This window comes from Meriones unguiculatus, chromosome 1, assembly GCF_030254825.1.
Source record: "Meriones unguiculatus strain TT.TT164.6M chromosome 1, Bangor_MerUng_6.1, whole genome shotgun sequence".
Classification (NCBI taxonomy): Eukaryota; Metazoa; Chordata; class Mammalia; order Rodentia; family Muridae; genus Meriones; species Meriones unguiculatus.
Genome location: NC_083349.1, coordinates 49,885,867 through 49,902,605, shown reverse-complemented (window position 1 = coordinate 49,902,605; position 16,739 = coordinate 49,885,867). Strand labels below are relative to the sequence as shown.

The 16,739-nt window shown below is 42.5% G+C and overlaps 1 protein-coding gene across 7 annotated transcripts in view; it reads right to left on the bottom strand.

Moving 5' to 3' along the window:
- The window catches only part of Stambpl1 (STAM binding protein like 1), a 51,134-nt gene extending 35,402 nt beyond the window's left edge, over window positions 1-15,732 (bottom strand). Inside the window, exon 1 of one of the 7 annotated variants that reach the window (XM_021657980.2) lies at window positions 15,274-15,732. Coding sequence is in view for 1 of the 7 variants with exons in the window: in XM_021657979.2 (XP_021513654.1) it covers window positions 14,772-14,853 (82 nt within the window). In the remaining 6 variants the exon portion in view is untranslated. The other 6 variants (XM_060388439.1, XM_060388446.1, XM_021657979.2 and 3 more) reach the window with 6 other exon arrangements.
- Window positions 15,733-16,739: the final 1,007 nt, after the last annotated feature.

Genomic DNA, 16,739 nt, shown 5'->3' with positions numbered 1-16,739 from the left:
AGTTCTCCAGCCAATGATGTTAATCTGACATTACTGTTTGAAAGCAAACAAAACGAAACAGAAGGCATCTGCCCACTGCTCCTCCAACTTGGCACTGTTCGGTGTGCGCCTGCGAGCAATTGTGTTTATGTTTGGTTTTGCAGAAGATGGGTTCTTCAGTCAGGGCCGTGGCCAAAAACCACAAGAGGCTGTCAAATGAATGCGACTATAGGGTGGCAGGGGGCGGGGTACCGAGGGCGCACACAGGGTTACCCACCTGCCCTTTCGTGGCACTCTCGAGTAATACAGCAAACACTCATCAAGAGGTTCTTGTGCCAATGGAGTGCTTAAAAAAAAAAACGCTAGTCCTGTTATCTCTCCGTCCCTGGGTTCCTTTCCTGCAGGTGGCATCTCTCTAATGCTGTTGTAATTTTTCTTCTGAACATAGTTCCTGGGCTACCCGGACTGTAGTAACATGGTGGAAGAGGGAGATGCTGGCAACAATAAGCACATTTTTAAGTGCCAAATGAATCAGAATGTCTGGGAAAGGTGACCTTGGCAGCTCTCTCAATGTTTCTCCTCTCTCTCTCTCTCTCTCTCTCTCTCTCTCTCTCTCTCTCAAATCCAGCAGTCCAAGATATGTTTATTTACATCAAAACTTGAGACACTGCATCAAGTAAAATTCCTTTAAGATAATAAAAATGTCGAGCCTTTGCTCAGCTGACATTTCTTTAGAACATACTATGGTTTCTATGAAATAGAGCTGTTTCTCTTCTTCCTCACCCCTTATTCTGCATCCCCCAAACTGATTTTCCATCTTTGCACTTGGCATCCAGCTGTGGTTTCTCACTCAGTATTGGCCAAGGATAAATATATTTTTCCTACAAATGCTGTGTGCTGTTCCGTATAAATTTATTTCTCTCTCCATTTTATTCATCATTACTCCTTAAGCTCTGACTACAGATGAGAAGGTGGTGAAACAATGGGGAACAAAAACACAGACCTATGGGAGCTTTCTGTCCTTGTGATGTACTAGGAGGAAGGGCTAGGGCAGAAAAGGAAAAGTATTAAACAATTGTATAATAAAGGATTGTGGCAGCTGCTACAAAGTCAACATAAAGAATCAATTAGAGTTTAGCATTCTTTCTTTCTTTTCTTTTTTTTTAAAGCAAAAATACTGACGTAGTGATGTCGTCCCCTTGGTGCATCCAAAAACATGGCATTGGTTTGTCTGATTATCGGAGAAATGAACTTTGATGATTTAAGCTGTGCCTGTCTTTTTGTTCCCTGTAAGGAGACCTTTTCCTTTTCCTTTCTTTCTTTCTTTCTTTCTTTCTTTCTTTCTTTCTTTCTTTCTTTCTTTCTTTCTTTCTTCTTTCTTTCTTTCTTTCTTTCTGCAATTAAAAAGTATTTTGTAAACAGTTGTTTTAAGAGTGTGCACACATTCTGCTGCAGGTAATTTAAGCAACTAAAGATGACTTTTTGTCTGAAACAATTATTGCAATGTTTGAAAATGGTGACTTTTTTTTCTTTTTTGGCATCGCTCCTTGCATATTTAGTAGCTTAGCAACTGTTGAAGCTTGCTGGCCAGATAGAGGATAGCACTTTTGTGATCTTGTGGAATCTTTAAGAGGAGGAGTCTGGTGAAAAGAAATGAAGTCTGTAGAACCATCCCTTGATGAAGATAATGGATGCCCACACCACAAGAGTCAATGCTGTTTCTGTCTCTATATCTCTATACACTGTCTCTCTCCTTCCTTCCCTCCACCTCTTTTTTTTTTCCTGGCCTCTGAGAAGTGGGCAGCTATCCTTCACCACTTGCTTCCTGCCTTGTAATGCAGCTGGCTGAGCATGGACTGAAACAACCTCTGGATCCATGAGTCAGTATGAATCTTCCCTCTTTTTGTTTGTCTCAGGTGTTTTACCAGGATAGCAAAGCTGATAAGGAAAATCTTCAAATTCACCAATCGTAAGATAACTTAAAAATATGTCTACCTTTTTTTTTTCCTAATTTGGACATCTTTATGGTTAGACATCGTTTTGATAAATAGCTCTTGGCGGTGTATAGTCTATTGTAATATAAGAAATAAAAAACAAGTTGCATTTTATTTCCCTAAGCAAAATATCCTTCTTTTCTTTTCCTCAAATTATAACTGGGAAACTGGGTCACCATGAGCCTCCTGAGATATACTTAACTTCTTGTTTAATTGTCAACTCTGGACAACAAAGTGATCTGTCCAAATAAGGCATTTAGTACATATTTACACACTTGAAATTATCTGGCCATGATGGATAAGTCACAGAGAAGACAAGCTGTGGTGGCTGGGACAGGAGGCACGTGTATCATTGTGGAAGGAAGGAGACCAGGTCTGAATTAGAGACAGTGAGTGGAATATAGTTTTGGGGTATGTTCTGAAGATACTCATAGAACTTGGAAAGAACCCAGATACAATGAAATGCAGAAACATAAATAAAGAAGCCGTAAGTGCTAGTGGAGACAGGCGATTGGAAATGTTTCCCCTTAACAATATCCAACCAGTCACACAGCACATAGCAAATCCTAGAAATTCATACCTTGAATTTGTCCCTCCTTCAACCCCAGACTCCACCTACTAGCTACATCTGGAGATTTGATTTGCTTTCCAAAATGTCTCTCAGGCCTGCAACTTCTGTCTTCAGGAGGCCTCTTAATATCTGCCACTTTCTCTGTCCACCTTGCTGGAGGGACTTTAGTACTAGACCTATGGACCCCTGCCTTGTTTCTCTCCCACTAACTCTATTATGTTACCTATGTTGTGGGACACTGTCATTTCTTTGCTTAAAGCTCTTTAATGGATTTCTATTGTTAATGTCATAGTTATGAATATAACATCTTACTTATAAAGTATATGTTTTAAAACTTCTCCCCCAATGGATGCCTAAAGCCACAGATAGCACCAAATTTTGAGTAGATGCCCCCCCCAGCATGTGTATCTAGGACAGTTTCACTCATAAGTTAGACACATAATAGATTTATAGTAACTAGTGCCAAAATAGAACAATTATAACAAAGCGTAAAAGATTTAATTAGGACACAAATTTAGTAGGATAGGGGATAGTGTATCTGGGGGGAGTTGGAAAAATGGGTGACCAAATATGACCAAAACTTGTGAAATTCTCAAAGAATTAGTTTTTAAAAATTAAAGAGAGATTCATGAATCTGGAATTGCTCTCTCAAAATATACTGTATTATATGCATTCTTTTTTTTTTCTTGGCCACAGGTAGCTGAAACCAAAAAACCCAACACCACGGATTTGAAAGGGCCAACTGAATAGCTGCATTGGTCCTACAAAGGTTGTCCAGTTACTTCTTCACTCACCTTCCTTCCCTCCCTCACTCCACACACCAGCATCTTCAGCTACTGAGACGCATCGTGCCCACCACCATCCTATACTTCTCCTCCCTACCCACCCTCCCCTGCTGCCTTAAGCATCTCTTCTTCTGGCAGGACGTTTTGATCACCACCAGGCCAATTCATACTCTTGAGTATCTAGAACCCAATTAACGTCAAATAGGCCAGAATCAAGGGATTGTCTACAAAACAAATCAAGAACAAAACCCCCCCCCACACACACACATACAAAAAGAATAAAACTAATGGAAGCCAGAAAGATTGAGGAATGATTGGAGAATTAAAGACACTGAGGAGATGAAACAGCTAAGTGCAGTGTGTGATCTTGGACTGCTCACTCTACCAGAAGAAAGACTTCGGTAAAATTTGAAATAAGAGTCAAAGATTAGACAGCAGTACTATAACTTCTGTGACTATGAACATTACAGACGCAGTGTAAAAACTGTAAAGAAATTCTGTAGACTACTTCTACAATTGTTTGGCAACTTGCAATTATTTTTAAATGAAACATTTTAAATATTTGCATTAATTCTTCGAGAGTTTTATTTTTTCTTCTTCATCATTATTATTTCTTACAATTTATTCACTTTGTATCCCAGTTTTAACCCCCTCCCTCATCTTCTCCCAGTCCCACCCTCCTGCCCCCCTCTTCCTTCCCTATCCCCCTTCCCTAGTCCACTGATAGGGTAAGTCCTCTTCCCCTACTGTCTGACCCTAGCCTATCAGGCTTCATCAGGACTACCTGGATCCTCTTCCTCTGTGGGCTGGCTAGGTTGCCCCACCAGGGAGAAGTGATCAAGGAGCAGGCAGAGACTGTCTCTTCTCCTCTTACTAGGGAACCCACATGGAGACTGAGCAGTCTATGGGCTACATATGGGCAGGAGTTCTATGTCCTTTCTATGCATGGTCTTTGGTTGATGCATCAGTCTCTGAGCCCAGTTTCTCTGTTTTTTGTTTTTGGCTTTGTTGCCCTTTTTATGGGACTCCTTTGGGTCCTTCTATCTCCCTCTTCTTCCATAAGATTCTTAGTGCTCTCTCCAAGTTTGGCTGTGAATCTCAGCATCTGTTTCCATCCCCTGCTGAGTGGAGTCTTTTAGAGGAGATCTGTGGTTCTCCTGTTTTCCCTCTGAATGACAGTTAAGCATCTTCCGCAGGGTCCTCCTTGTTGTTTAGTTTCTTTGGGGCTGGAGAGATGGCTCAGCCATTAAAGGATAGGCTCACAGCCAAAAACATGAGAATTTTATATAATATGTTTTGATTATATTCACCACTTAAAAGTCCTTCTCCACTTTCATCACCCAACTTTTTTTTTTCATCACCCAACTTTAAGTCACAATTTCCATCCCTTTTGAGTTCAGTTTGTGTGACCCTACTTACTACTCTCAGGAGTGGGGCCTGGGGTATGGTTAACCTACCAGAGGTCACATCAATACAGAAAGCTGACTCACCCTCCCCAGCAGCTGTCAAATGCCAATAGCTCTTCAGTTAGGGACATCATGGCCACTAATGTTCCACCATGCTGAGATTTCTGGCTTCAGTCTGAACTAAAATGAAGCATTTTTAAAGTGTTTAAATAATATGTTTGAAAGTCAGCAAGTGATACGCTAACAGAGTAAAAATAGCAGCTGCATCATTTGCAGTCCCTCTAATGTCCATTACTACTGCGGATATGAAACCTTTGCAAATCAGTAGCAAAGAGACAAACTTGAATAAAGATGAGCGAGCAACACCAACCAGCTTTTAGATGAATAGGTACAGCCACAGGCAAAGTGGGAAAAAAAAGTGTTTAAGCTCACTAGTAATTAAAAAAAAAAACACCTGAATTTCAACACAGGGTCAGTACTTAAGTGTTTAGCCAGAAAGTTCCAGGTACAAGTGTTGGATCCATGGCACCACAAAAACAAACCTCGAATTTTATGTAAGTAATTTGATTTACTTGACTGATAAATTCACATAACTCATCATAGGATTCTAAAGAACATATGTTCCTTTTGACCAAGCACTTATAATTTGAAAATTGTTACTCAGTGTCCTTACCTAAATAAACACACATATACTGCAGCATATATAATGTTTTAAAAATGTTACAAATTTCAAAAACAAAAAAGTCATCAGAAGAAAATCATTTAAAAGAATCTGACAGATGGAACCATTAAAAAAGACTTAAATGTTTGCACACTTTCTGTAAAATTGTCCCAAGTTAGAGCACGTAGTGAAAATAGCAAGAAGAGAAAGCACTCCAGGCAAGACATCATGCTTGTAGTATGCATAAGTATTTACCTTGTACTGGCATTGGGAATTAAAACATCTGGTACACAGGTGAATTTCCCCCCAAATGTTTCCTCAATGATGAGAACACAGGAGACTTTCAATCCATTTTCTGTATCATTTGCTATATGCATGCATCATTTTATGACTGGAAGGTTCTTTATTTTCTAAGCTTGTAAGTTTTAAGTGGGTTGCTTAAGACTTGACTTCTTGGCTAATCAGTTTCTTTATGTGCAGCTAGATGAGCAAGCAGGGTGATGTTGGTGTTACACATATGACATCCAATTGCTGGAAAGACCAATTTCCTGTGGCTGACATTTGTGAACACAGAAATGGAGAACCCTACTGCAAAATCTTTAAAGATGGCCCTACGAAATTCAGAGCCACGTCCTGACCCTTGTTCCTGTCTGCCTTTATGGTAACAAGCCTGTATTTTGCTCAACTGATTCCTCTGTTTCTAGAAGAAATACTATGTAGTTCAAGTTGAAGGATACATTTATTTGTATCACATTTAATCCATCCTCTGTTCAAAATTGTGTAGTTTTATATACTAGACCTAGAGAAGATTTAAGTGCCTTGGCCATCTCTTGAGGGGCCTCTTGGAGTGACCCTCCCCTCTCTCAAGCATTATTAGACTGTTTTACACTGCTTACTACATCTTCTGTAGCCTTCCTTTGATCAAAGCTATCTCCAAACACTGGGCATTCAAAAGAACATTTGACATTATCTCTACACGCTCCTGGTAACACTGAGGGTTTCTGAAGACAACACAACCTCCCCACACCCCAGCCCCCAATCAGGTATTGCCAAGAACATGAAAGGCACCACACAATTCCATTGTAAGAACTCCAAGGCAGCCCTGAGGGTTGTGTTAGGGATTATGATTATGTGAAAATGTATATGTAAATCAGAAGGAATTCATGCTCCAAAATAAAAACAGAACAAAGTATCCGGATATGAAATTAGACTTTGCTGTTAGTTATGTTTCCCTAAGGGTGTCTTACTGAACATTTGCATCCAAATCTCTTGCAGGGACTTTTGGACAGAGGCAGCCAGGCTCCACCCCGACCTTCTGAAAGAGAATCTATGCAGGTAGCATGGAAGGCACTTTTTGGACTAACTTTACCTTTTCTAAATTATGCAATACTTGACAATATCATACTTGACAAAAGACATGGGACTATAGATGTCATTAGAACATGACATTCAATTATATTTCTTTTGACATTTACATTTTGATTTCTTTTACTCCTTGGAAAAGCAAAGTTTCATATCCACCTGATTCCAAATTAATTCTAGTTTTCTTTACATACTTGAGTTTCGCATCGATTCAGTGAGCAGTTTCCCTGTGCCCTTGAACAGAAACACCCACACAAGCAGCACCCATTCAAGGCCTTAAATCCCACGTCATCTCTTGGCACCACTCTTTTACTGTTAGAGAAAAATTTTATGGGACAATTTAGAAAAAAAAAACCCTTTGAGGACAAAATGGATAGGTAAAAGAACCAGAGTCAATCCACTTTCAAACTGAAGCATGACCTCATGAACAAGAAAGATTTATTTAGTTGTTGTTGTTGTTGTTGTTTTCAGCCTCAGAAATGCACAGCAATGATGTTAAGGGATACAGTTTTGGTGGTAAGGCACAGAACCATAGCCTGTCCAGGAAAAATGAAATCATGGGATCAGTAGACAAGAGCAATCCAACCAAAACCCCATTACTAAATGTAGTTTTCCTTCTGCTTTTAATTGGAGGTGCATGGCTGATTACTGCTCAGCCATTTGATCTTGAGATATAGTGTTCAAAAGATGACCCATACCAGGGCTTCTTTTTGAACATAGGCAAATGCAAAACAGACAGGAAGTCAGTACACTGGAGTCAGAAAGGGTTAAAATGAGTCATTTTGACCTCCTGCTTCCAAATTAACCCAATGAATCACTAAGTCAAATCACCGAGTGACTGACCGTGATGGTTTATTTAAAGTTATCTCTTATAGGAACCTTTGCCAAATTTCTGGCTCAACTGAGATGCCGTCAAAGCATTAGTTATGGCAAATCTTTAAAAACCAAAGCACCAAAATTCACCATATCCCAAGTTCTGCCATCTGTAGTGAAGCTAAAAGTCAAGAGACTAAAGAGTTTCTTTACGAAGGGATGAAATATTGGTTAAATAAAGACATGGCCAAATCAAAGGTTACAGGTGATATTTAAAAGGTCTTCAAGAAAATAATCCATTGTTTATCAAAAGGCTTTATCCAAGGCCAGGAAAAACTCTGACCCGCTGTAGTGAGGCACAGTGTCAGGACTGGTGTGTATAGCTCTGTGATCAAGTGTGTGTTTAAACACGGGTGTCCCTGAGTTAACTGCCAGCCCTAAAATAAGAAACAAACTGAAGGCTTCTCAACGTTATTTACAATAACAACAATTACACCGTTTATGTAATGCTGTGAAAGTGCTTAAACCGGTGATGGCAAACTAGGTCCACCTAGAGAAGATCTAAAGGCGCTGATATTTCCACTCTCCACCATCACGGGAATCTCAACACCCATAATTAAAATCTGGGCTCTGAGAACTAGATGCAGTTACTTGAAGAAGCCAAAGAACAGCTACAATTTACTTTGCCTCTATTCTTCAGGACATTCTGCACAAACTAAATAAAAACCAGAAATACAATGGTTAATGCGTCATGCTTGCAGAATGGAAGCTTATGAGATTCTGGACCATGGAGAGAAGTAGATGGCACAGAGGTCTGTAATAGTAACTTTTATTCTCCTGAAATAATCATCTTCTCAGCTTACTGCCTCTGTCTGCTAACCTGGAAGCTTCTAGCCTCTTTAAAATCTACTCTAGGCCTAGAATGTTTTAGCCTCTGAGACTTTGCTGAATAAGCTCACCTTTTCTCGTTCTTTCTGAACTCTGGCTGGCTGCTTCAACTCAGCTGTTCTGGTTCAAACTCCTGTCTAAGCTAACTGATTCAATCTGGCTTCCCTCTCTCTTGGCCTCTGACTGAATTGCTTTGCTTGGCCTCAAACTAACTCTAGAAATCTTTTCTAATCTTCTGGATTTTTCTCATTCTCTGGCTCGTTCTGTCTTTACCTTTGTCTAGCTTGCCCTCTCTCCAACCTGTCTCTGTAAAAACTCTTCAGGTATAACTGCCTTTGAATTCTGTGAACCGCACTACCACAAACTCAACTCCCCTGTGCTGCCTCTCAACTAATTGACTCAACCAAACAGCCTGAACAGCACTCACTAGAACTCAGATATCTGTATGCCTCTGTCTCCTGAGGGCTGGGATTAAATGTGTACCATTGTGCCTGGACCTAAGCTTTTCTTTACCTGAAATTTCTTCTATATCAGGCTAGTCTTGAACTCAGAGATCTGCTTGTCTCTCTCTCCTGGGATTGAAGGTGTGTCTGTATTCCAGCTGGCCACACAGACCTAAAAGGTCTTTGGATGTAATCTCCTGCCAGAACAGTCATGTTATGAATTAAAATTCCTCTACAGAAATCCTTGGAATAGTGACAGCCAACATTGGACTCAGGACCTGCTGCACTCTTTAAGAAGGCATATCCTCCCTATCTCAAGCACAGTCACTGAGTATGAAGGTAGATGCATATATTGTGCATTTCAACTGCACAGGGCAGAAAAGTAAAAAAGATCTCATTTTAAATTAAATGTGAAAACACAAATTAGAACCAGTATGAGGGCATAGTTGAAAAAAGTACTTGCCTCTACATCTACTGACTTAAGTTTGAGCCCCAAGAACTACAATGTAAAAGAGAACAATCTCCTGAAAGTTATTTTTTAATCCCCATATATGGACTCAAGGCCAGCATACATACAAACATACATACATATGTACACACACACACAATTTAGAAAGAATTCTTCTAATATATATTATACATGCATATATAATTTAAAATATATGTATTAGAAGAATTCTTTTTCAATTTTTGTTATTCTTCTGACCTATATTATATTCCAACTGCAGTTTCGCCTCCCCTCCCCCATGTCTCCATCTCTAGCACTTCCTCCCCCCTCCCCTTCCAAGACCTACCTCCTTCCCTCAGAGAAGAGCAGGCCTCTCAGGGACATCAACCAAACACTATAACAAAATATTACATCAAGGGTCGACAAGGCAACCCAGTAGGAGAAAAACGGTCCCACAAGGAGGCAAAAAATTCCAGGACAGCCCCCATTCCCACTGTTAGGATTTCACAAGAACACCAAGCTACTCAGCCATACCTGAGTATACCAATATACTCAGCCATATATATAGAGGACCTAGCTCAGACCCCGACAGGCCTCCTGATCTCTGCAACTTCCCATCAATCCTGGTCAGTTGATTCTGTGGGCCACGTTCTCATGGTGTGTCCCTGACCCCTTTGGTTCCTCCTATCCTTCCTCCCTCTCCTCCACACGCTCTGCCTAGTGTTGCGTGTGGGACACTGCATCTGCTCCCATCAGTTTCCGGATGAAGTCTCTCTCCTCTCTCTGATGATGATTTGGCTGGACTCCAGTCCGAGCACACTCTGCAGGCATGATGCTCCGTGGGTCAAAGGTTTGGTGGCTGGGATGTTATCCCAGTCCCCCTCTTGCTTGGTTACAGAAGGGAGCCAGCTCAGGCCCTTGTTCCCCACTACTAGCAATCTTTGCTAGGATTACTTTCATAGATGCGATTAATGAGCTTACTAAAAAATGCCTACAAAATACTAAAACATCAAGGAAAAATAGTCTTCCAAAAAGTACAATAATCGGAGATTCGAAACCTGTGTTTGATTTAGGAGCTGTGAAGCTCCATGAGGATGAACTCACACATATTGTACTTTTCAATATCTCTAGTAGGCAACAGGGAAACACACTCATAAAAAGAAAGTAGGTGTTGGAACAGACAGACTGGGCTCGACTCCCAGACTGGTCACCTACTAGCTTATGGCACTTAACAATATACTGGGTCTGTTTTTACTTCCATTTGTAAGTATGCAGAAAGATGTCTACTACGAATAGGTGTTTAATAAATACCAAAAGTAGTAACCAGCACACATGGCTCTTCATTTATATCAGATCCTGTTTATTTACACATCGACTTATTCAAAACTTACGAGATAGAAATTAAATTCCCAACTGAAAAGCGAGGAAGCTAAGCCTCAAAGAAGTGAGCAACTAGCCCAACGACACAACTAGTAAATAGTAAAATAAATTCGTGTTTCTAATTTCTAATTCACCATCGTTGAGATTGCGTGACCGGTAAGCCAATAGTAAATACTTTCCAAACTTTGCAAGGTTCTGAAGTTATACCAAGGCTCCGCAGAAAAGACTGAAGAGACCAACCGGTGCCTGACCAGGAATGTAACATGTTGGCAATTATTTTTATGTCTCTTTTTATATAAGGAATCCTTACATCTGAAGTTGTTTTAATCTTGGTGTCCTTAGGATCTTTGACCAGGTGGTTACTGCCAAACATCAGGTTACTACTTCCTCTTTTTCCTTTTTCTAACTCGTTCCTATGAAACATGCCTCCATCACCGGAATCTGCTGTTGTCTAACCCATAAAATAAAATCCTAGCACCTGGCTTCCAAGAGCCATCAGAAATCAGGTTAAGTCTTCAGATATCTACTTAAATCAAAGGACTATTGAAACAAACAACTATATTTCATTATGCAGAAAACAGCACTTTGTATTACTTCAAAACTGTGAGAAGTAATTTTTAATTTTACATATTTGTTTTTGGGTATGGCTTATTTTTTTTTTATTCAGAATGAGACAAGGCTCTTCAGAGAAGCATATAAATGGGAGACTATAAAAATAAATATTGCATTATTGTTAAACAATCCAATTTTAATATCTAAACAAATTCCAGTAGCTTTCTAACTCCTGAAATCAGATCCTGAACCACATAGAGAATGGCTAATGGCTAGTGATGGAAAAGAAGATAAACTTCCAACAGTCTGAAAGAGTTCCTCAGACAAATCAGAATCTGCCAGTGGTTGGATGAAGTGATTGCTTTTCATAAATACAGGTTATAAAGGATTCACCCATCTGAATTCATGTCTCTAAGTCCAGTGCCAGAACAGTCAAAAGTAACATTAATTTAAAAATTAGAAAGAGAATCAAACGATGATCTGTGGTTTGAAGACGGAACAGCTTGCCAATTGTTAAACTGGTCCCTCTACTTGGTTTAAAGAGATGCAGGACTGTATGAGCCATTCATTAGATTTGCTTAGAGATGCAAATAATCTCTGACAAAAGCCACATCCAGATGTAGTTCTATCCAGATTATTCCTGAATGGAACTCTGTGATGTCAGCTCAGGATTTCTGACTATGCCCCCAATAGGGCATAGTTCAATAGGACACAGTCCAACAGGACCTGTGGGTTATGACCCCTTTGGGACTGATCAACCCTTACACAGGGGTAGCATATTAGATATCCCATATATCAGATATTTATATTACAATTCATAATGGTAGCAAAATTACAGTTATAAGGTTGCAATAGAATAATTTTATGGGGGGGGGTCACCAGACAAGAGGAGTTGTATTAAAGGGTCGTGGCATCAGGAAGGTTGAGAACCACTGTTTTAGGACAATGGTTACTGGTCCTTCCATTGAGGAAGCTGCTCTTCTTCATTGAATATATTGACTGTGCTTTGATTTGATGGTAGTTTAGTGACTCATATAAAGTTATGTCCAAAAAGAAAATCAATACCAGAAGAGTCACTGTAAGTTAGGTTGGGAAGACAAAGACATTCTACAATCTGTTGTTCATTTGAGAGCTATTTATTGAACAGCTGAAACCCATCAGCCCTAAGGGATGGAAACCTGGCTCCATTATTTTTCAGCAGTAACCATGAGTCATTTCTCATACTTTCAACAGAAATAACTTATAAATCCATAAGGAAGTCAAGAAAAATATTACTGGGTTAAACAGAAACTCATGGACACTCAGTGGATTAATAAAAATCTCAACTGGCATGACTTCAGAGATGGCTCAGTGTGTAAAACTGCTTGCACCAAGCCTGAGGTCCTGAGTTAAACCCCAACAATCCAGATAGGGGAAGAAGAAAAACAACTCCCCCAAATCGTCCTCCTAAGTAATGCCCATGTGCACACACAGTAAGCAAACAAGTGAAAAAAAAGTCTCAAACTTGAAAATATAAGTGTCCATGTACTCAAGGGCATCTGCATTATTTCCTCCCATAATTTTGAGTATAAATTATCAGCCTAGATGTCCGTCAACACATAAATGCATAAAGAAAATGCCGTGAGCCTGTAGTGTTATTTTTATTCAGCTGTAAAGAGACATGAAATTACCACATTCAAAGAAATGGGTCACTATGTTAAGCGAAATGAGCCAGACTAGGAAGACAAATAGCACGTGTTCTCTTGTAAGGAAATTCTAGATTTCAGTTTATACATATGTGTGTGTGTGTGTGTGTGTGTGTACAGAGAGACAGACAGACAGAGGATATGAAAGTGGAAAGGGGACTGAGAGGGAGAAAGAAGTCTATCTAAAGGGAAGCAGAAGGAGGGAACAAGAGAGGCTAAAGCATATGACACAAAACAAAAAGGGAACCATTTGGGGGATGTAGGGGTAACAGGAAGAGTGAGGGGAAGGGCAGTGTGGGGAGCTAATAAGAACAGTATAGTGACAAACATGTACAAATGAAACCTAGTTTTGTGTTTTTTAAAAAATATATATTTTAAAGACAATCGGGCTTTTCTTATTTTATTCCCTAGGTTGTCCTTAAAGTAAGGGTCTCAACCAACTGAGTAGAAAGTGGTCACTACTATTAACAATTCTTTAACAGTTTATCATCCCTTTCAGCAACTAACCAGAGAAACAGTTCTGTGTACATTCTGCTGCCGGTGTGCCAAGCACAACCTCAGAACATGGGGGCGCCTCACTACTTACTCCCTCCAAAGCTACTCGTCCTTAGAAGTGGCGAAAGGACTTAGAACGTACATTTAGAGGTTAAATGGTGTATGTTTTACTTAAGGAAACAGAAAATAAAAATATTCTTAAAATCCCCGAGAAACAGCTGACGCAGACATTGCAGCCGAGAGGTATTCAAGGGCGTATTTCCACGAGCTACACACTCTGCAATTGGCGAACGGAAAGGAAAACTTACAGCCACTTCGTTTTCCTGGTTGATCCCAATAACACTCCTTGACTTTGAATAAAAAGGCTCTAAGTCAGCGGTCCTTAACCTGTGGGTTCCGACCCCCTTGACCATCAAATGACCCTTTCACAGACGTCACTAAGACCACCAGAAACAACAGGTATTTGCATTACGAGTCATAACAGCAGGAGAATTACAGTAATGAAGTAGTAACAGCAATAATTTTGTGGTTGGGGTCTATCACAACACGAGGAACTATATTAGAGGGTCGCCGGGTTGGGAAGGCCGAGAACCACTGCTCTACCTGGATCAGCCTACTGCTCAGACGCAAACGTGTTTAGGACCAACACAGACATTTACAGCGGATCTGAAAAAATACCCAGAATCGCCCAGCAGAGTCAAGCTACAGAGTCCATTTATCAAGTTCAATTTCGCATCCACCAGGAATACAAAGAAAAAAAAAATGCCCATTGAAACAAGTCTGGAAACAAATGCTACTTAAAAATTGAAACCGGAAGTCAAGCATTTCAAGTGTTAATTTTTGTCTGCTCTCACAAGTCTTGTGTTGACCTTGACAGAAGCTCAGATCAACCTTATTTTCTGGAAACACTTCTAAAGCTCAAGACTTGGGGAGCTAGCAGGTTGTCTGGGAAGCTCGATCAGGGCTCCCCGTTCGGCGGAGGCAGACCGCCCCCCCCCCCCCCACGCCAACCTAGAGCTTTTTCTCAGCCCTCCAACTGAGATTCTGTTCCGTGAGTTGCTGCTTCATTGTGAATTTTTCTCTTAAGCCTCAATGAAGCAGAGCACTTTGGGCTCTAGACTCCCAGCAGTTGTTTCGGAGACTTCTGGAAAATCACGCTTTCATAGCATTGCACCTTTTTTTTTTTGCTTTTAGCGAACACTCAAGTTATTCCAGCAAGAGAGAGTTAAGTCTCACGAGGCTAAGTGGCATCAGGGCGACGTCCAGAAGGTCCTCTCCTCCCCCACCCTCCGGTATGAAGGTGTTTTACCAGCTCTCGCCCCTCCCTCCTTGACATCCGGCGCGGCCGACGTGAAGCCCCAGCGGTGAGGTGGGCTCAGGTCTGACATCATCTGCAAGGATGCATCCCGAGTGTGCACCAGAAAAGCACTCGCCGCCGGGTCCAGGTCGCCGCCCCGGGGGCCCAGAGGCCGGGAACCGCGGTCCTCGCCTTCCCCAACCCCAAGAGACTAACCCCGGGGCGGGAGAGGGGCGCATGGGGGCGGGGACGCAGGGCGACAGGAAGCAGCGGCCGTCTCCGCGCACCTCCCGGCCAGCGGGCACACGTGCGCCACCACTCACCAGCAGTCGTGCGTGTCGGGAGCTCGCGTGGGGTGGCGGCTGCGGCGGCTGCCCCCGCGCGGCCCGCGTGGCTCGGGCATCCGTGTGGCCCCTGCAGCCCGGGCGGCGGCGGCTGCCGCGCCAGGTGCCGGCGCTCGGGGACGGCGGCACCACCAGGCTGGGAGGTGCCCGCGGGCTGGTCCGGGCCGTACCTCCTCTGGGTTCTCCTTTGCTCGTGGCCGGACGAGCCTTTCGTGCCTAGGGCTCGCTCTTCTGGCTGGCGGGACGGGCCCAGCACCTTTGCAAACGCACGCACGGGCCAGCGGCCTCCGGCTCTGTGGTGGCCCCTCTCGGCCGCAGCCAGGCAGGGAATAGAACTGTCACAGCGATGGTCCCGCGATGGTCCCGGCCTCCCTGGCCCTGGCCCCTGGGCGCCGCCTCCGCCTCTGCCTCCGCCCCCTCCTCCGTAGCCACAGCCTCCCACGTGCTGCAGAAAAACCTCTAGGGTGGCGGGTCCCTGCGGATGGCCTAGGGCCAGAGTGAAACGGTTGCCTGTGGTTTAACTCCCAGCAGACCGCATGCTCGCTGCCCAAGGTTGTACCACCTAGACCGCTCAGCGAGCCATCAACTTGGCCTAGAAGCTGGGGAATGGCTGGGCGACTCCAAAACAGAGCACACAAGCCGTGATGCAGCTGGATTTGTTGGTGTAATGGTTTCGGATATAGGGTTACATCTCGTGTGAGAATCCCATTTTGAGCTGTGACTAAGCACTCCCGCTGGGCAATACTCTTTTTTTTCCCCCACCTTCTTGAGCTAGGAAAATCCCTTTGAGCTATCAGATGGATAGCTCCTCCTTATGACCCTATTGTTACCATCATATGCAGCATCTTTGCTATGGCTCTCGGTCTGCGTCAGTCACACGATACAAGCCTGTGTATAAAAGCTGCATCTTATGCTTTTTTCCATGAATAAGACGTAGACAAGTAAAATTATTTATCTATGATTTTTACTCAGCTGCAAAGTAGTAGGAGACACACTTTAAATCTGAGAGCGTGGGGGAAGAGGGGGAGGGAGGGAGGGAGTCAGGAGATTCCACTCTGCTTGACATCTGTGCTGGCTAGTTAATGGAAACTTGACACATGATAGAACCATCTAAAAGGAGAGAACCTGATTTGAAAGAATGCCTCCACAAGACCAGGATCGCAGGCAAGCCTGGAGGGCGTTTTCTTGATTACTGATGGATGGGGGAGGGCCTAGCACATCGTGGGTGCTGCCACCCCTGGGCAGGTGGTTCTGGGTGCTGTAAGAAAGCCAGCGGACCGAGCAAGCTATGGGGAGCCGCGCAGTAAGCAGCACGCCTCCACCACCCTTACATCAGTTCCTGCCTCTGGATTCCTACCGCGCTCGAATTCCTGCCTTGACATGAAGAATGGACTGTGCTGTGGAAATGAAATAATCTCTTTCTTCCCTATGTTGATTTTGGCCATGCTGCTTTATCATAGTGACAAAAAAAAAAAAATCCTAATAGGCTATTTCAAAAGCTGTTTCTTTGAGGGAGCAGACCCTACCAATTTGCCAGCATTTTGAGTACACTGTTTGCTACTGATGAGACTGGGTGTCTTCTGTTGAGCTCAGATGGGAACCCGATGCCAAGTGAGAGAAAAACAACAACAACAGC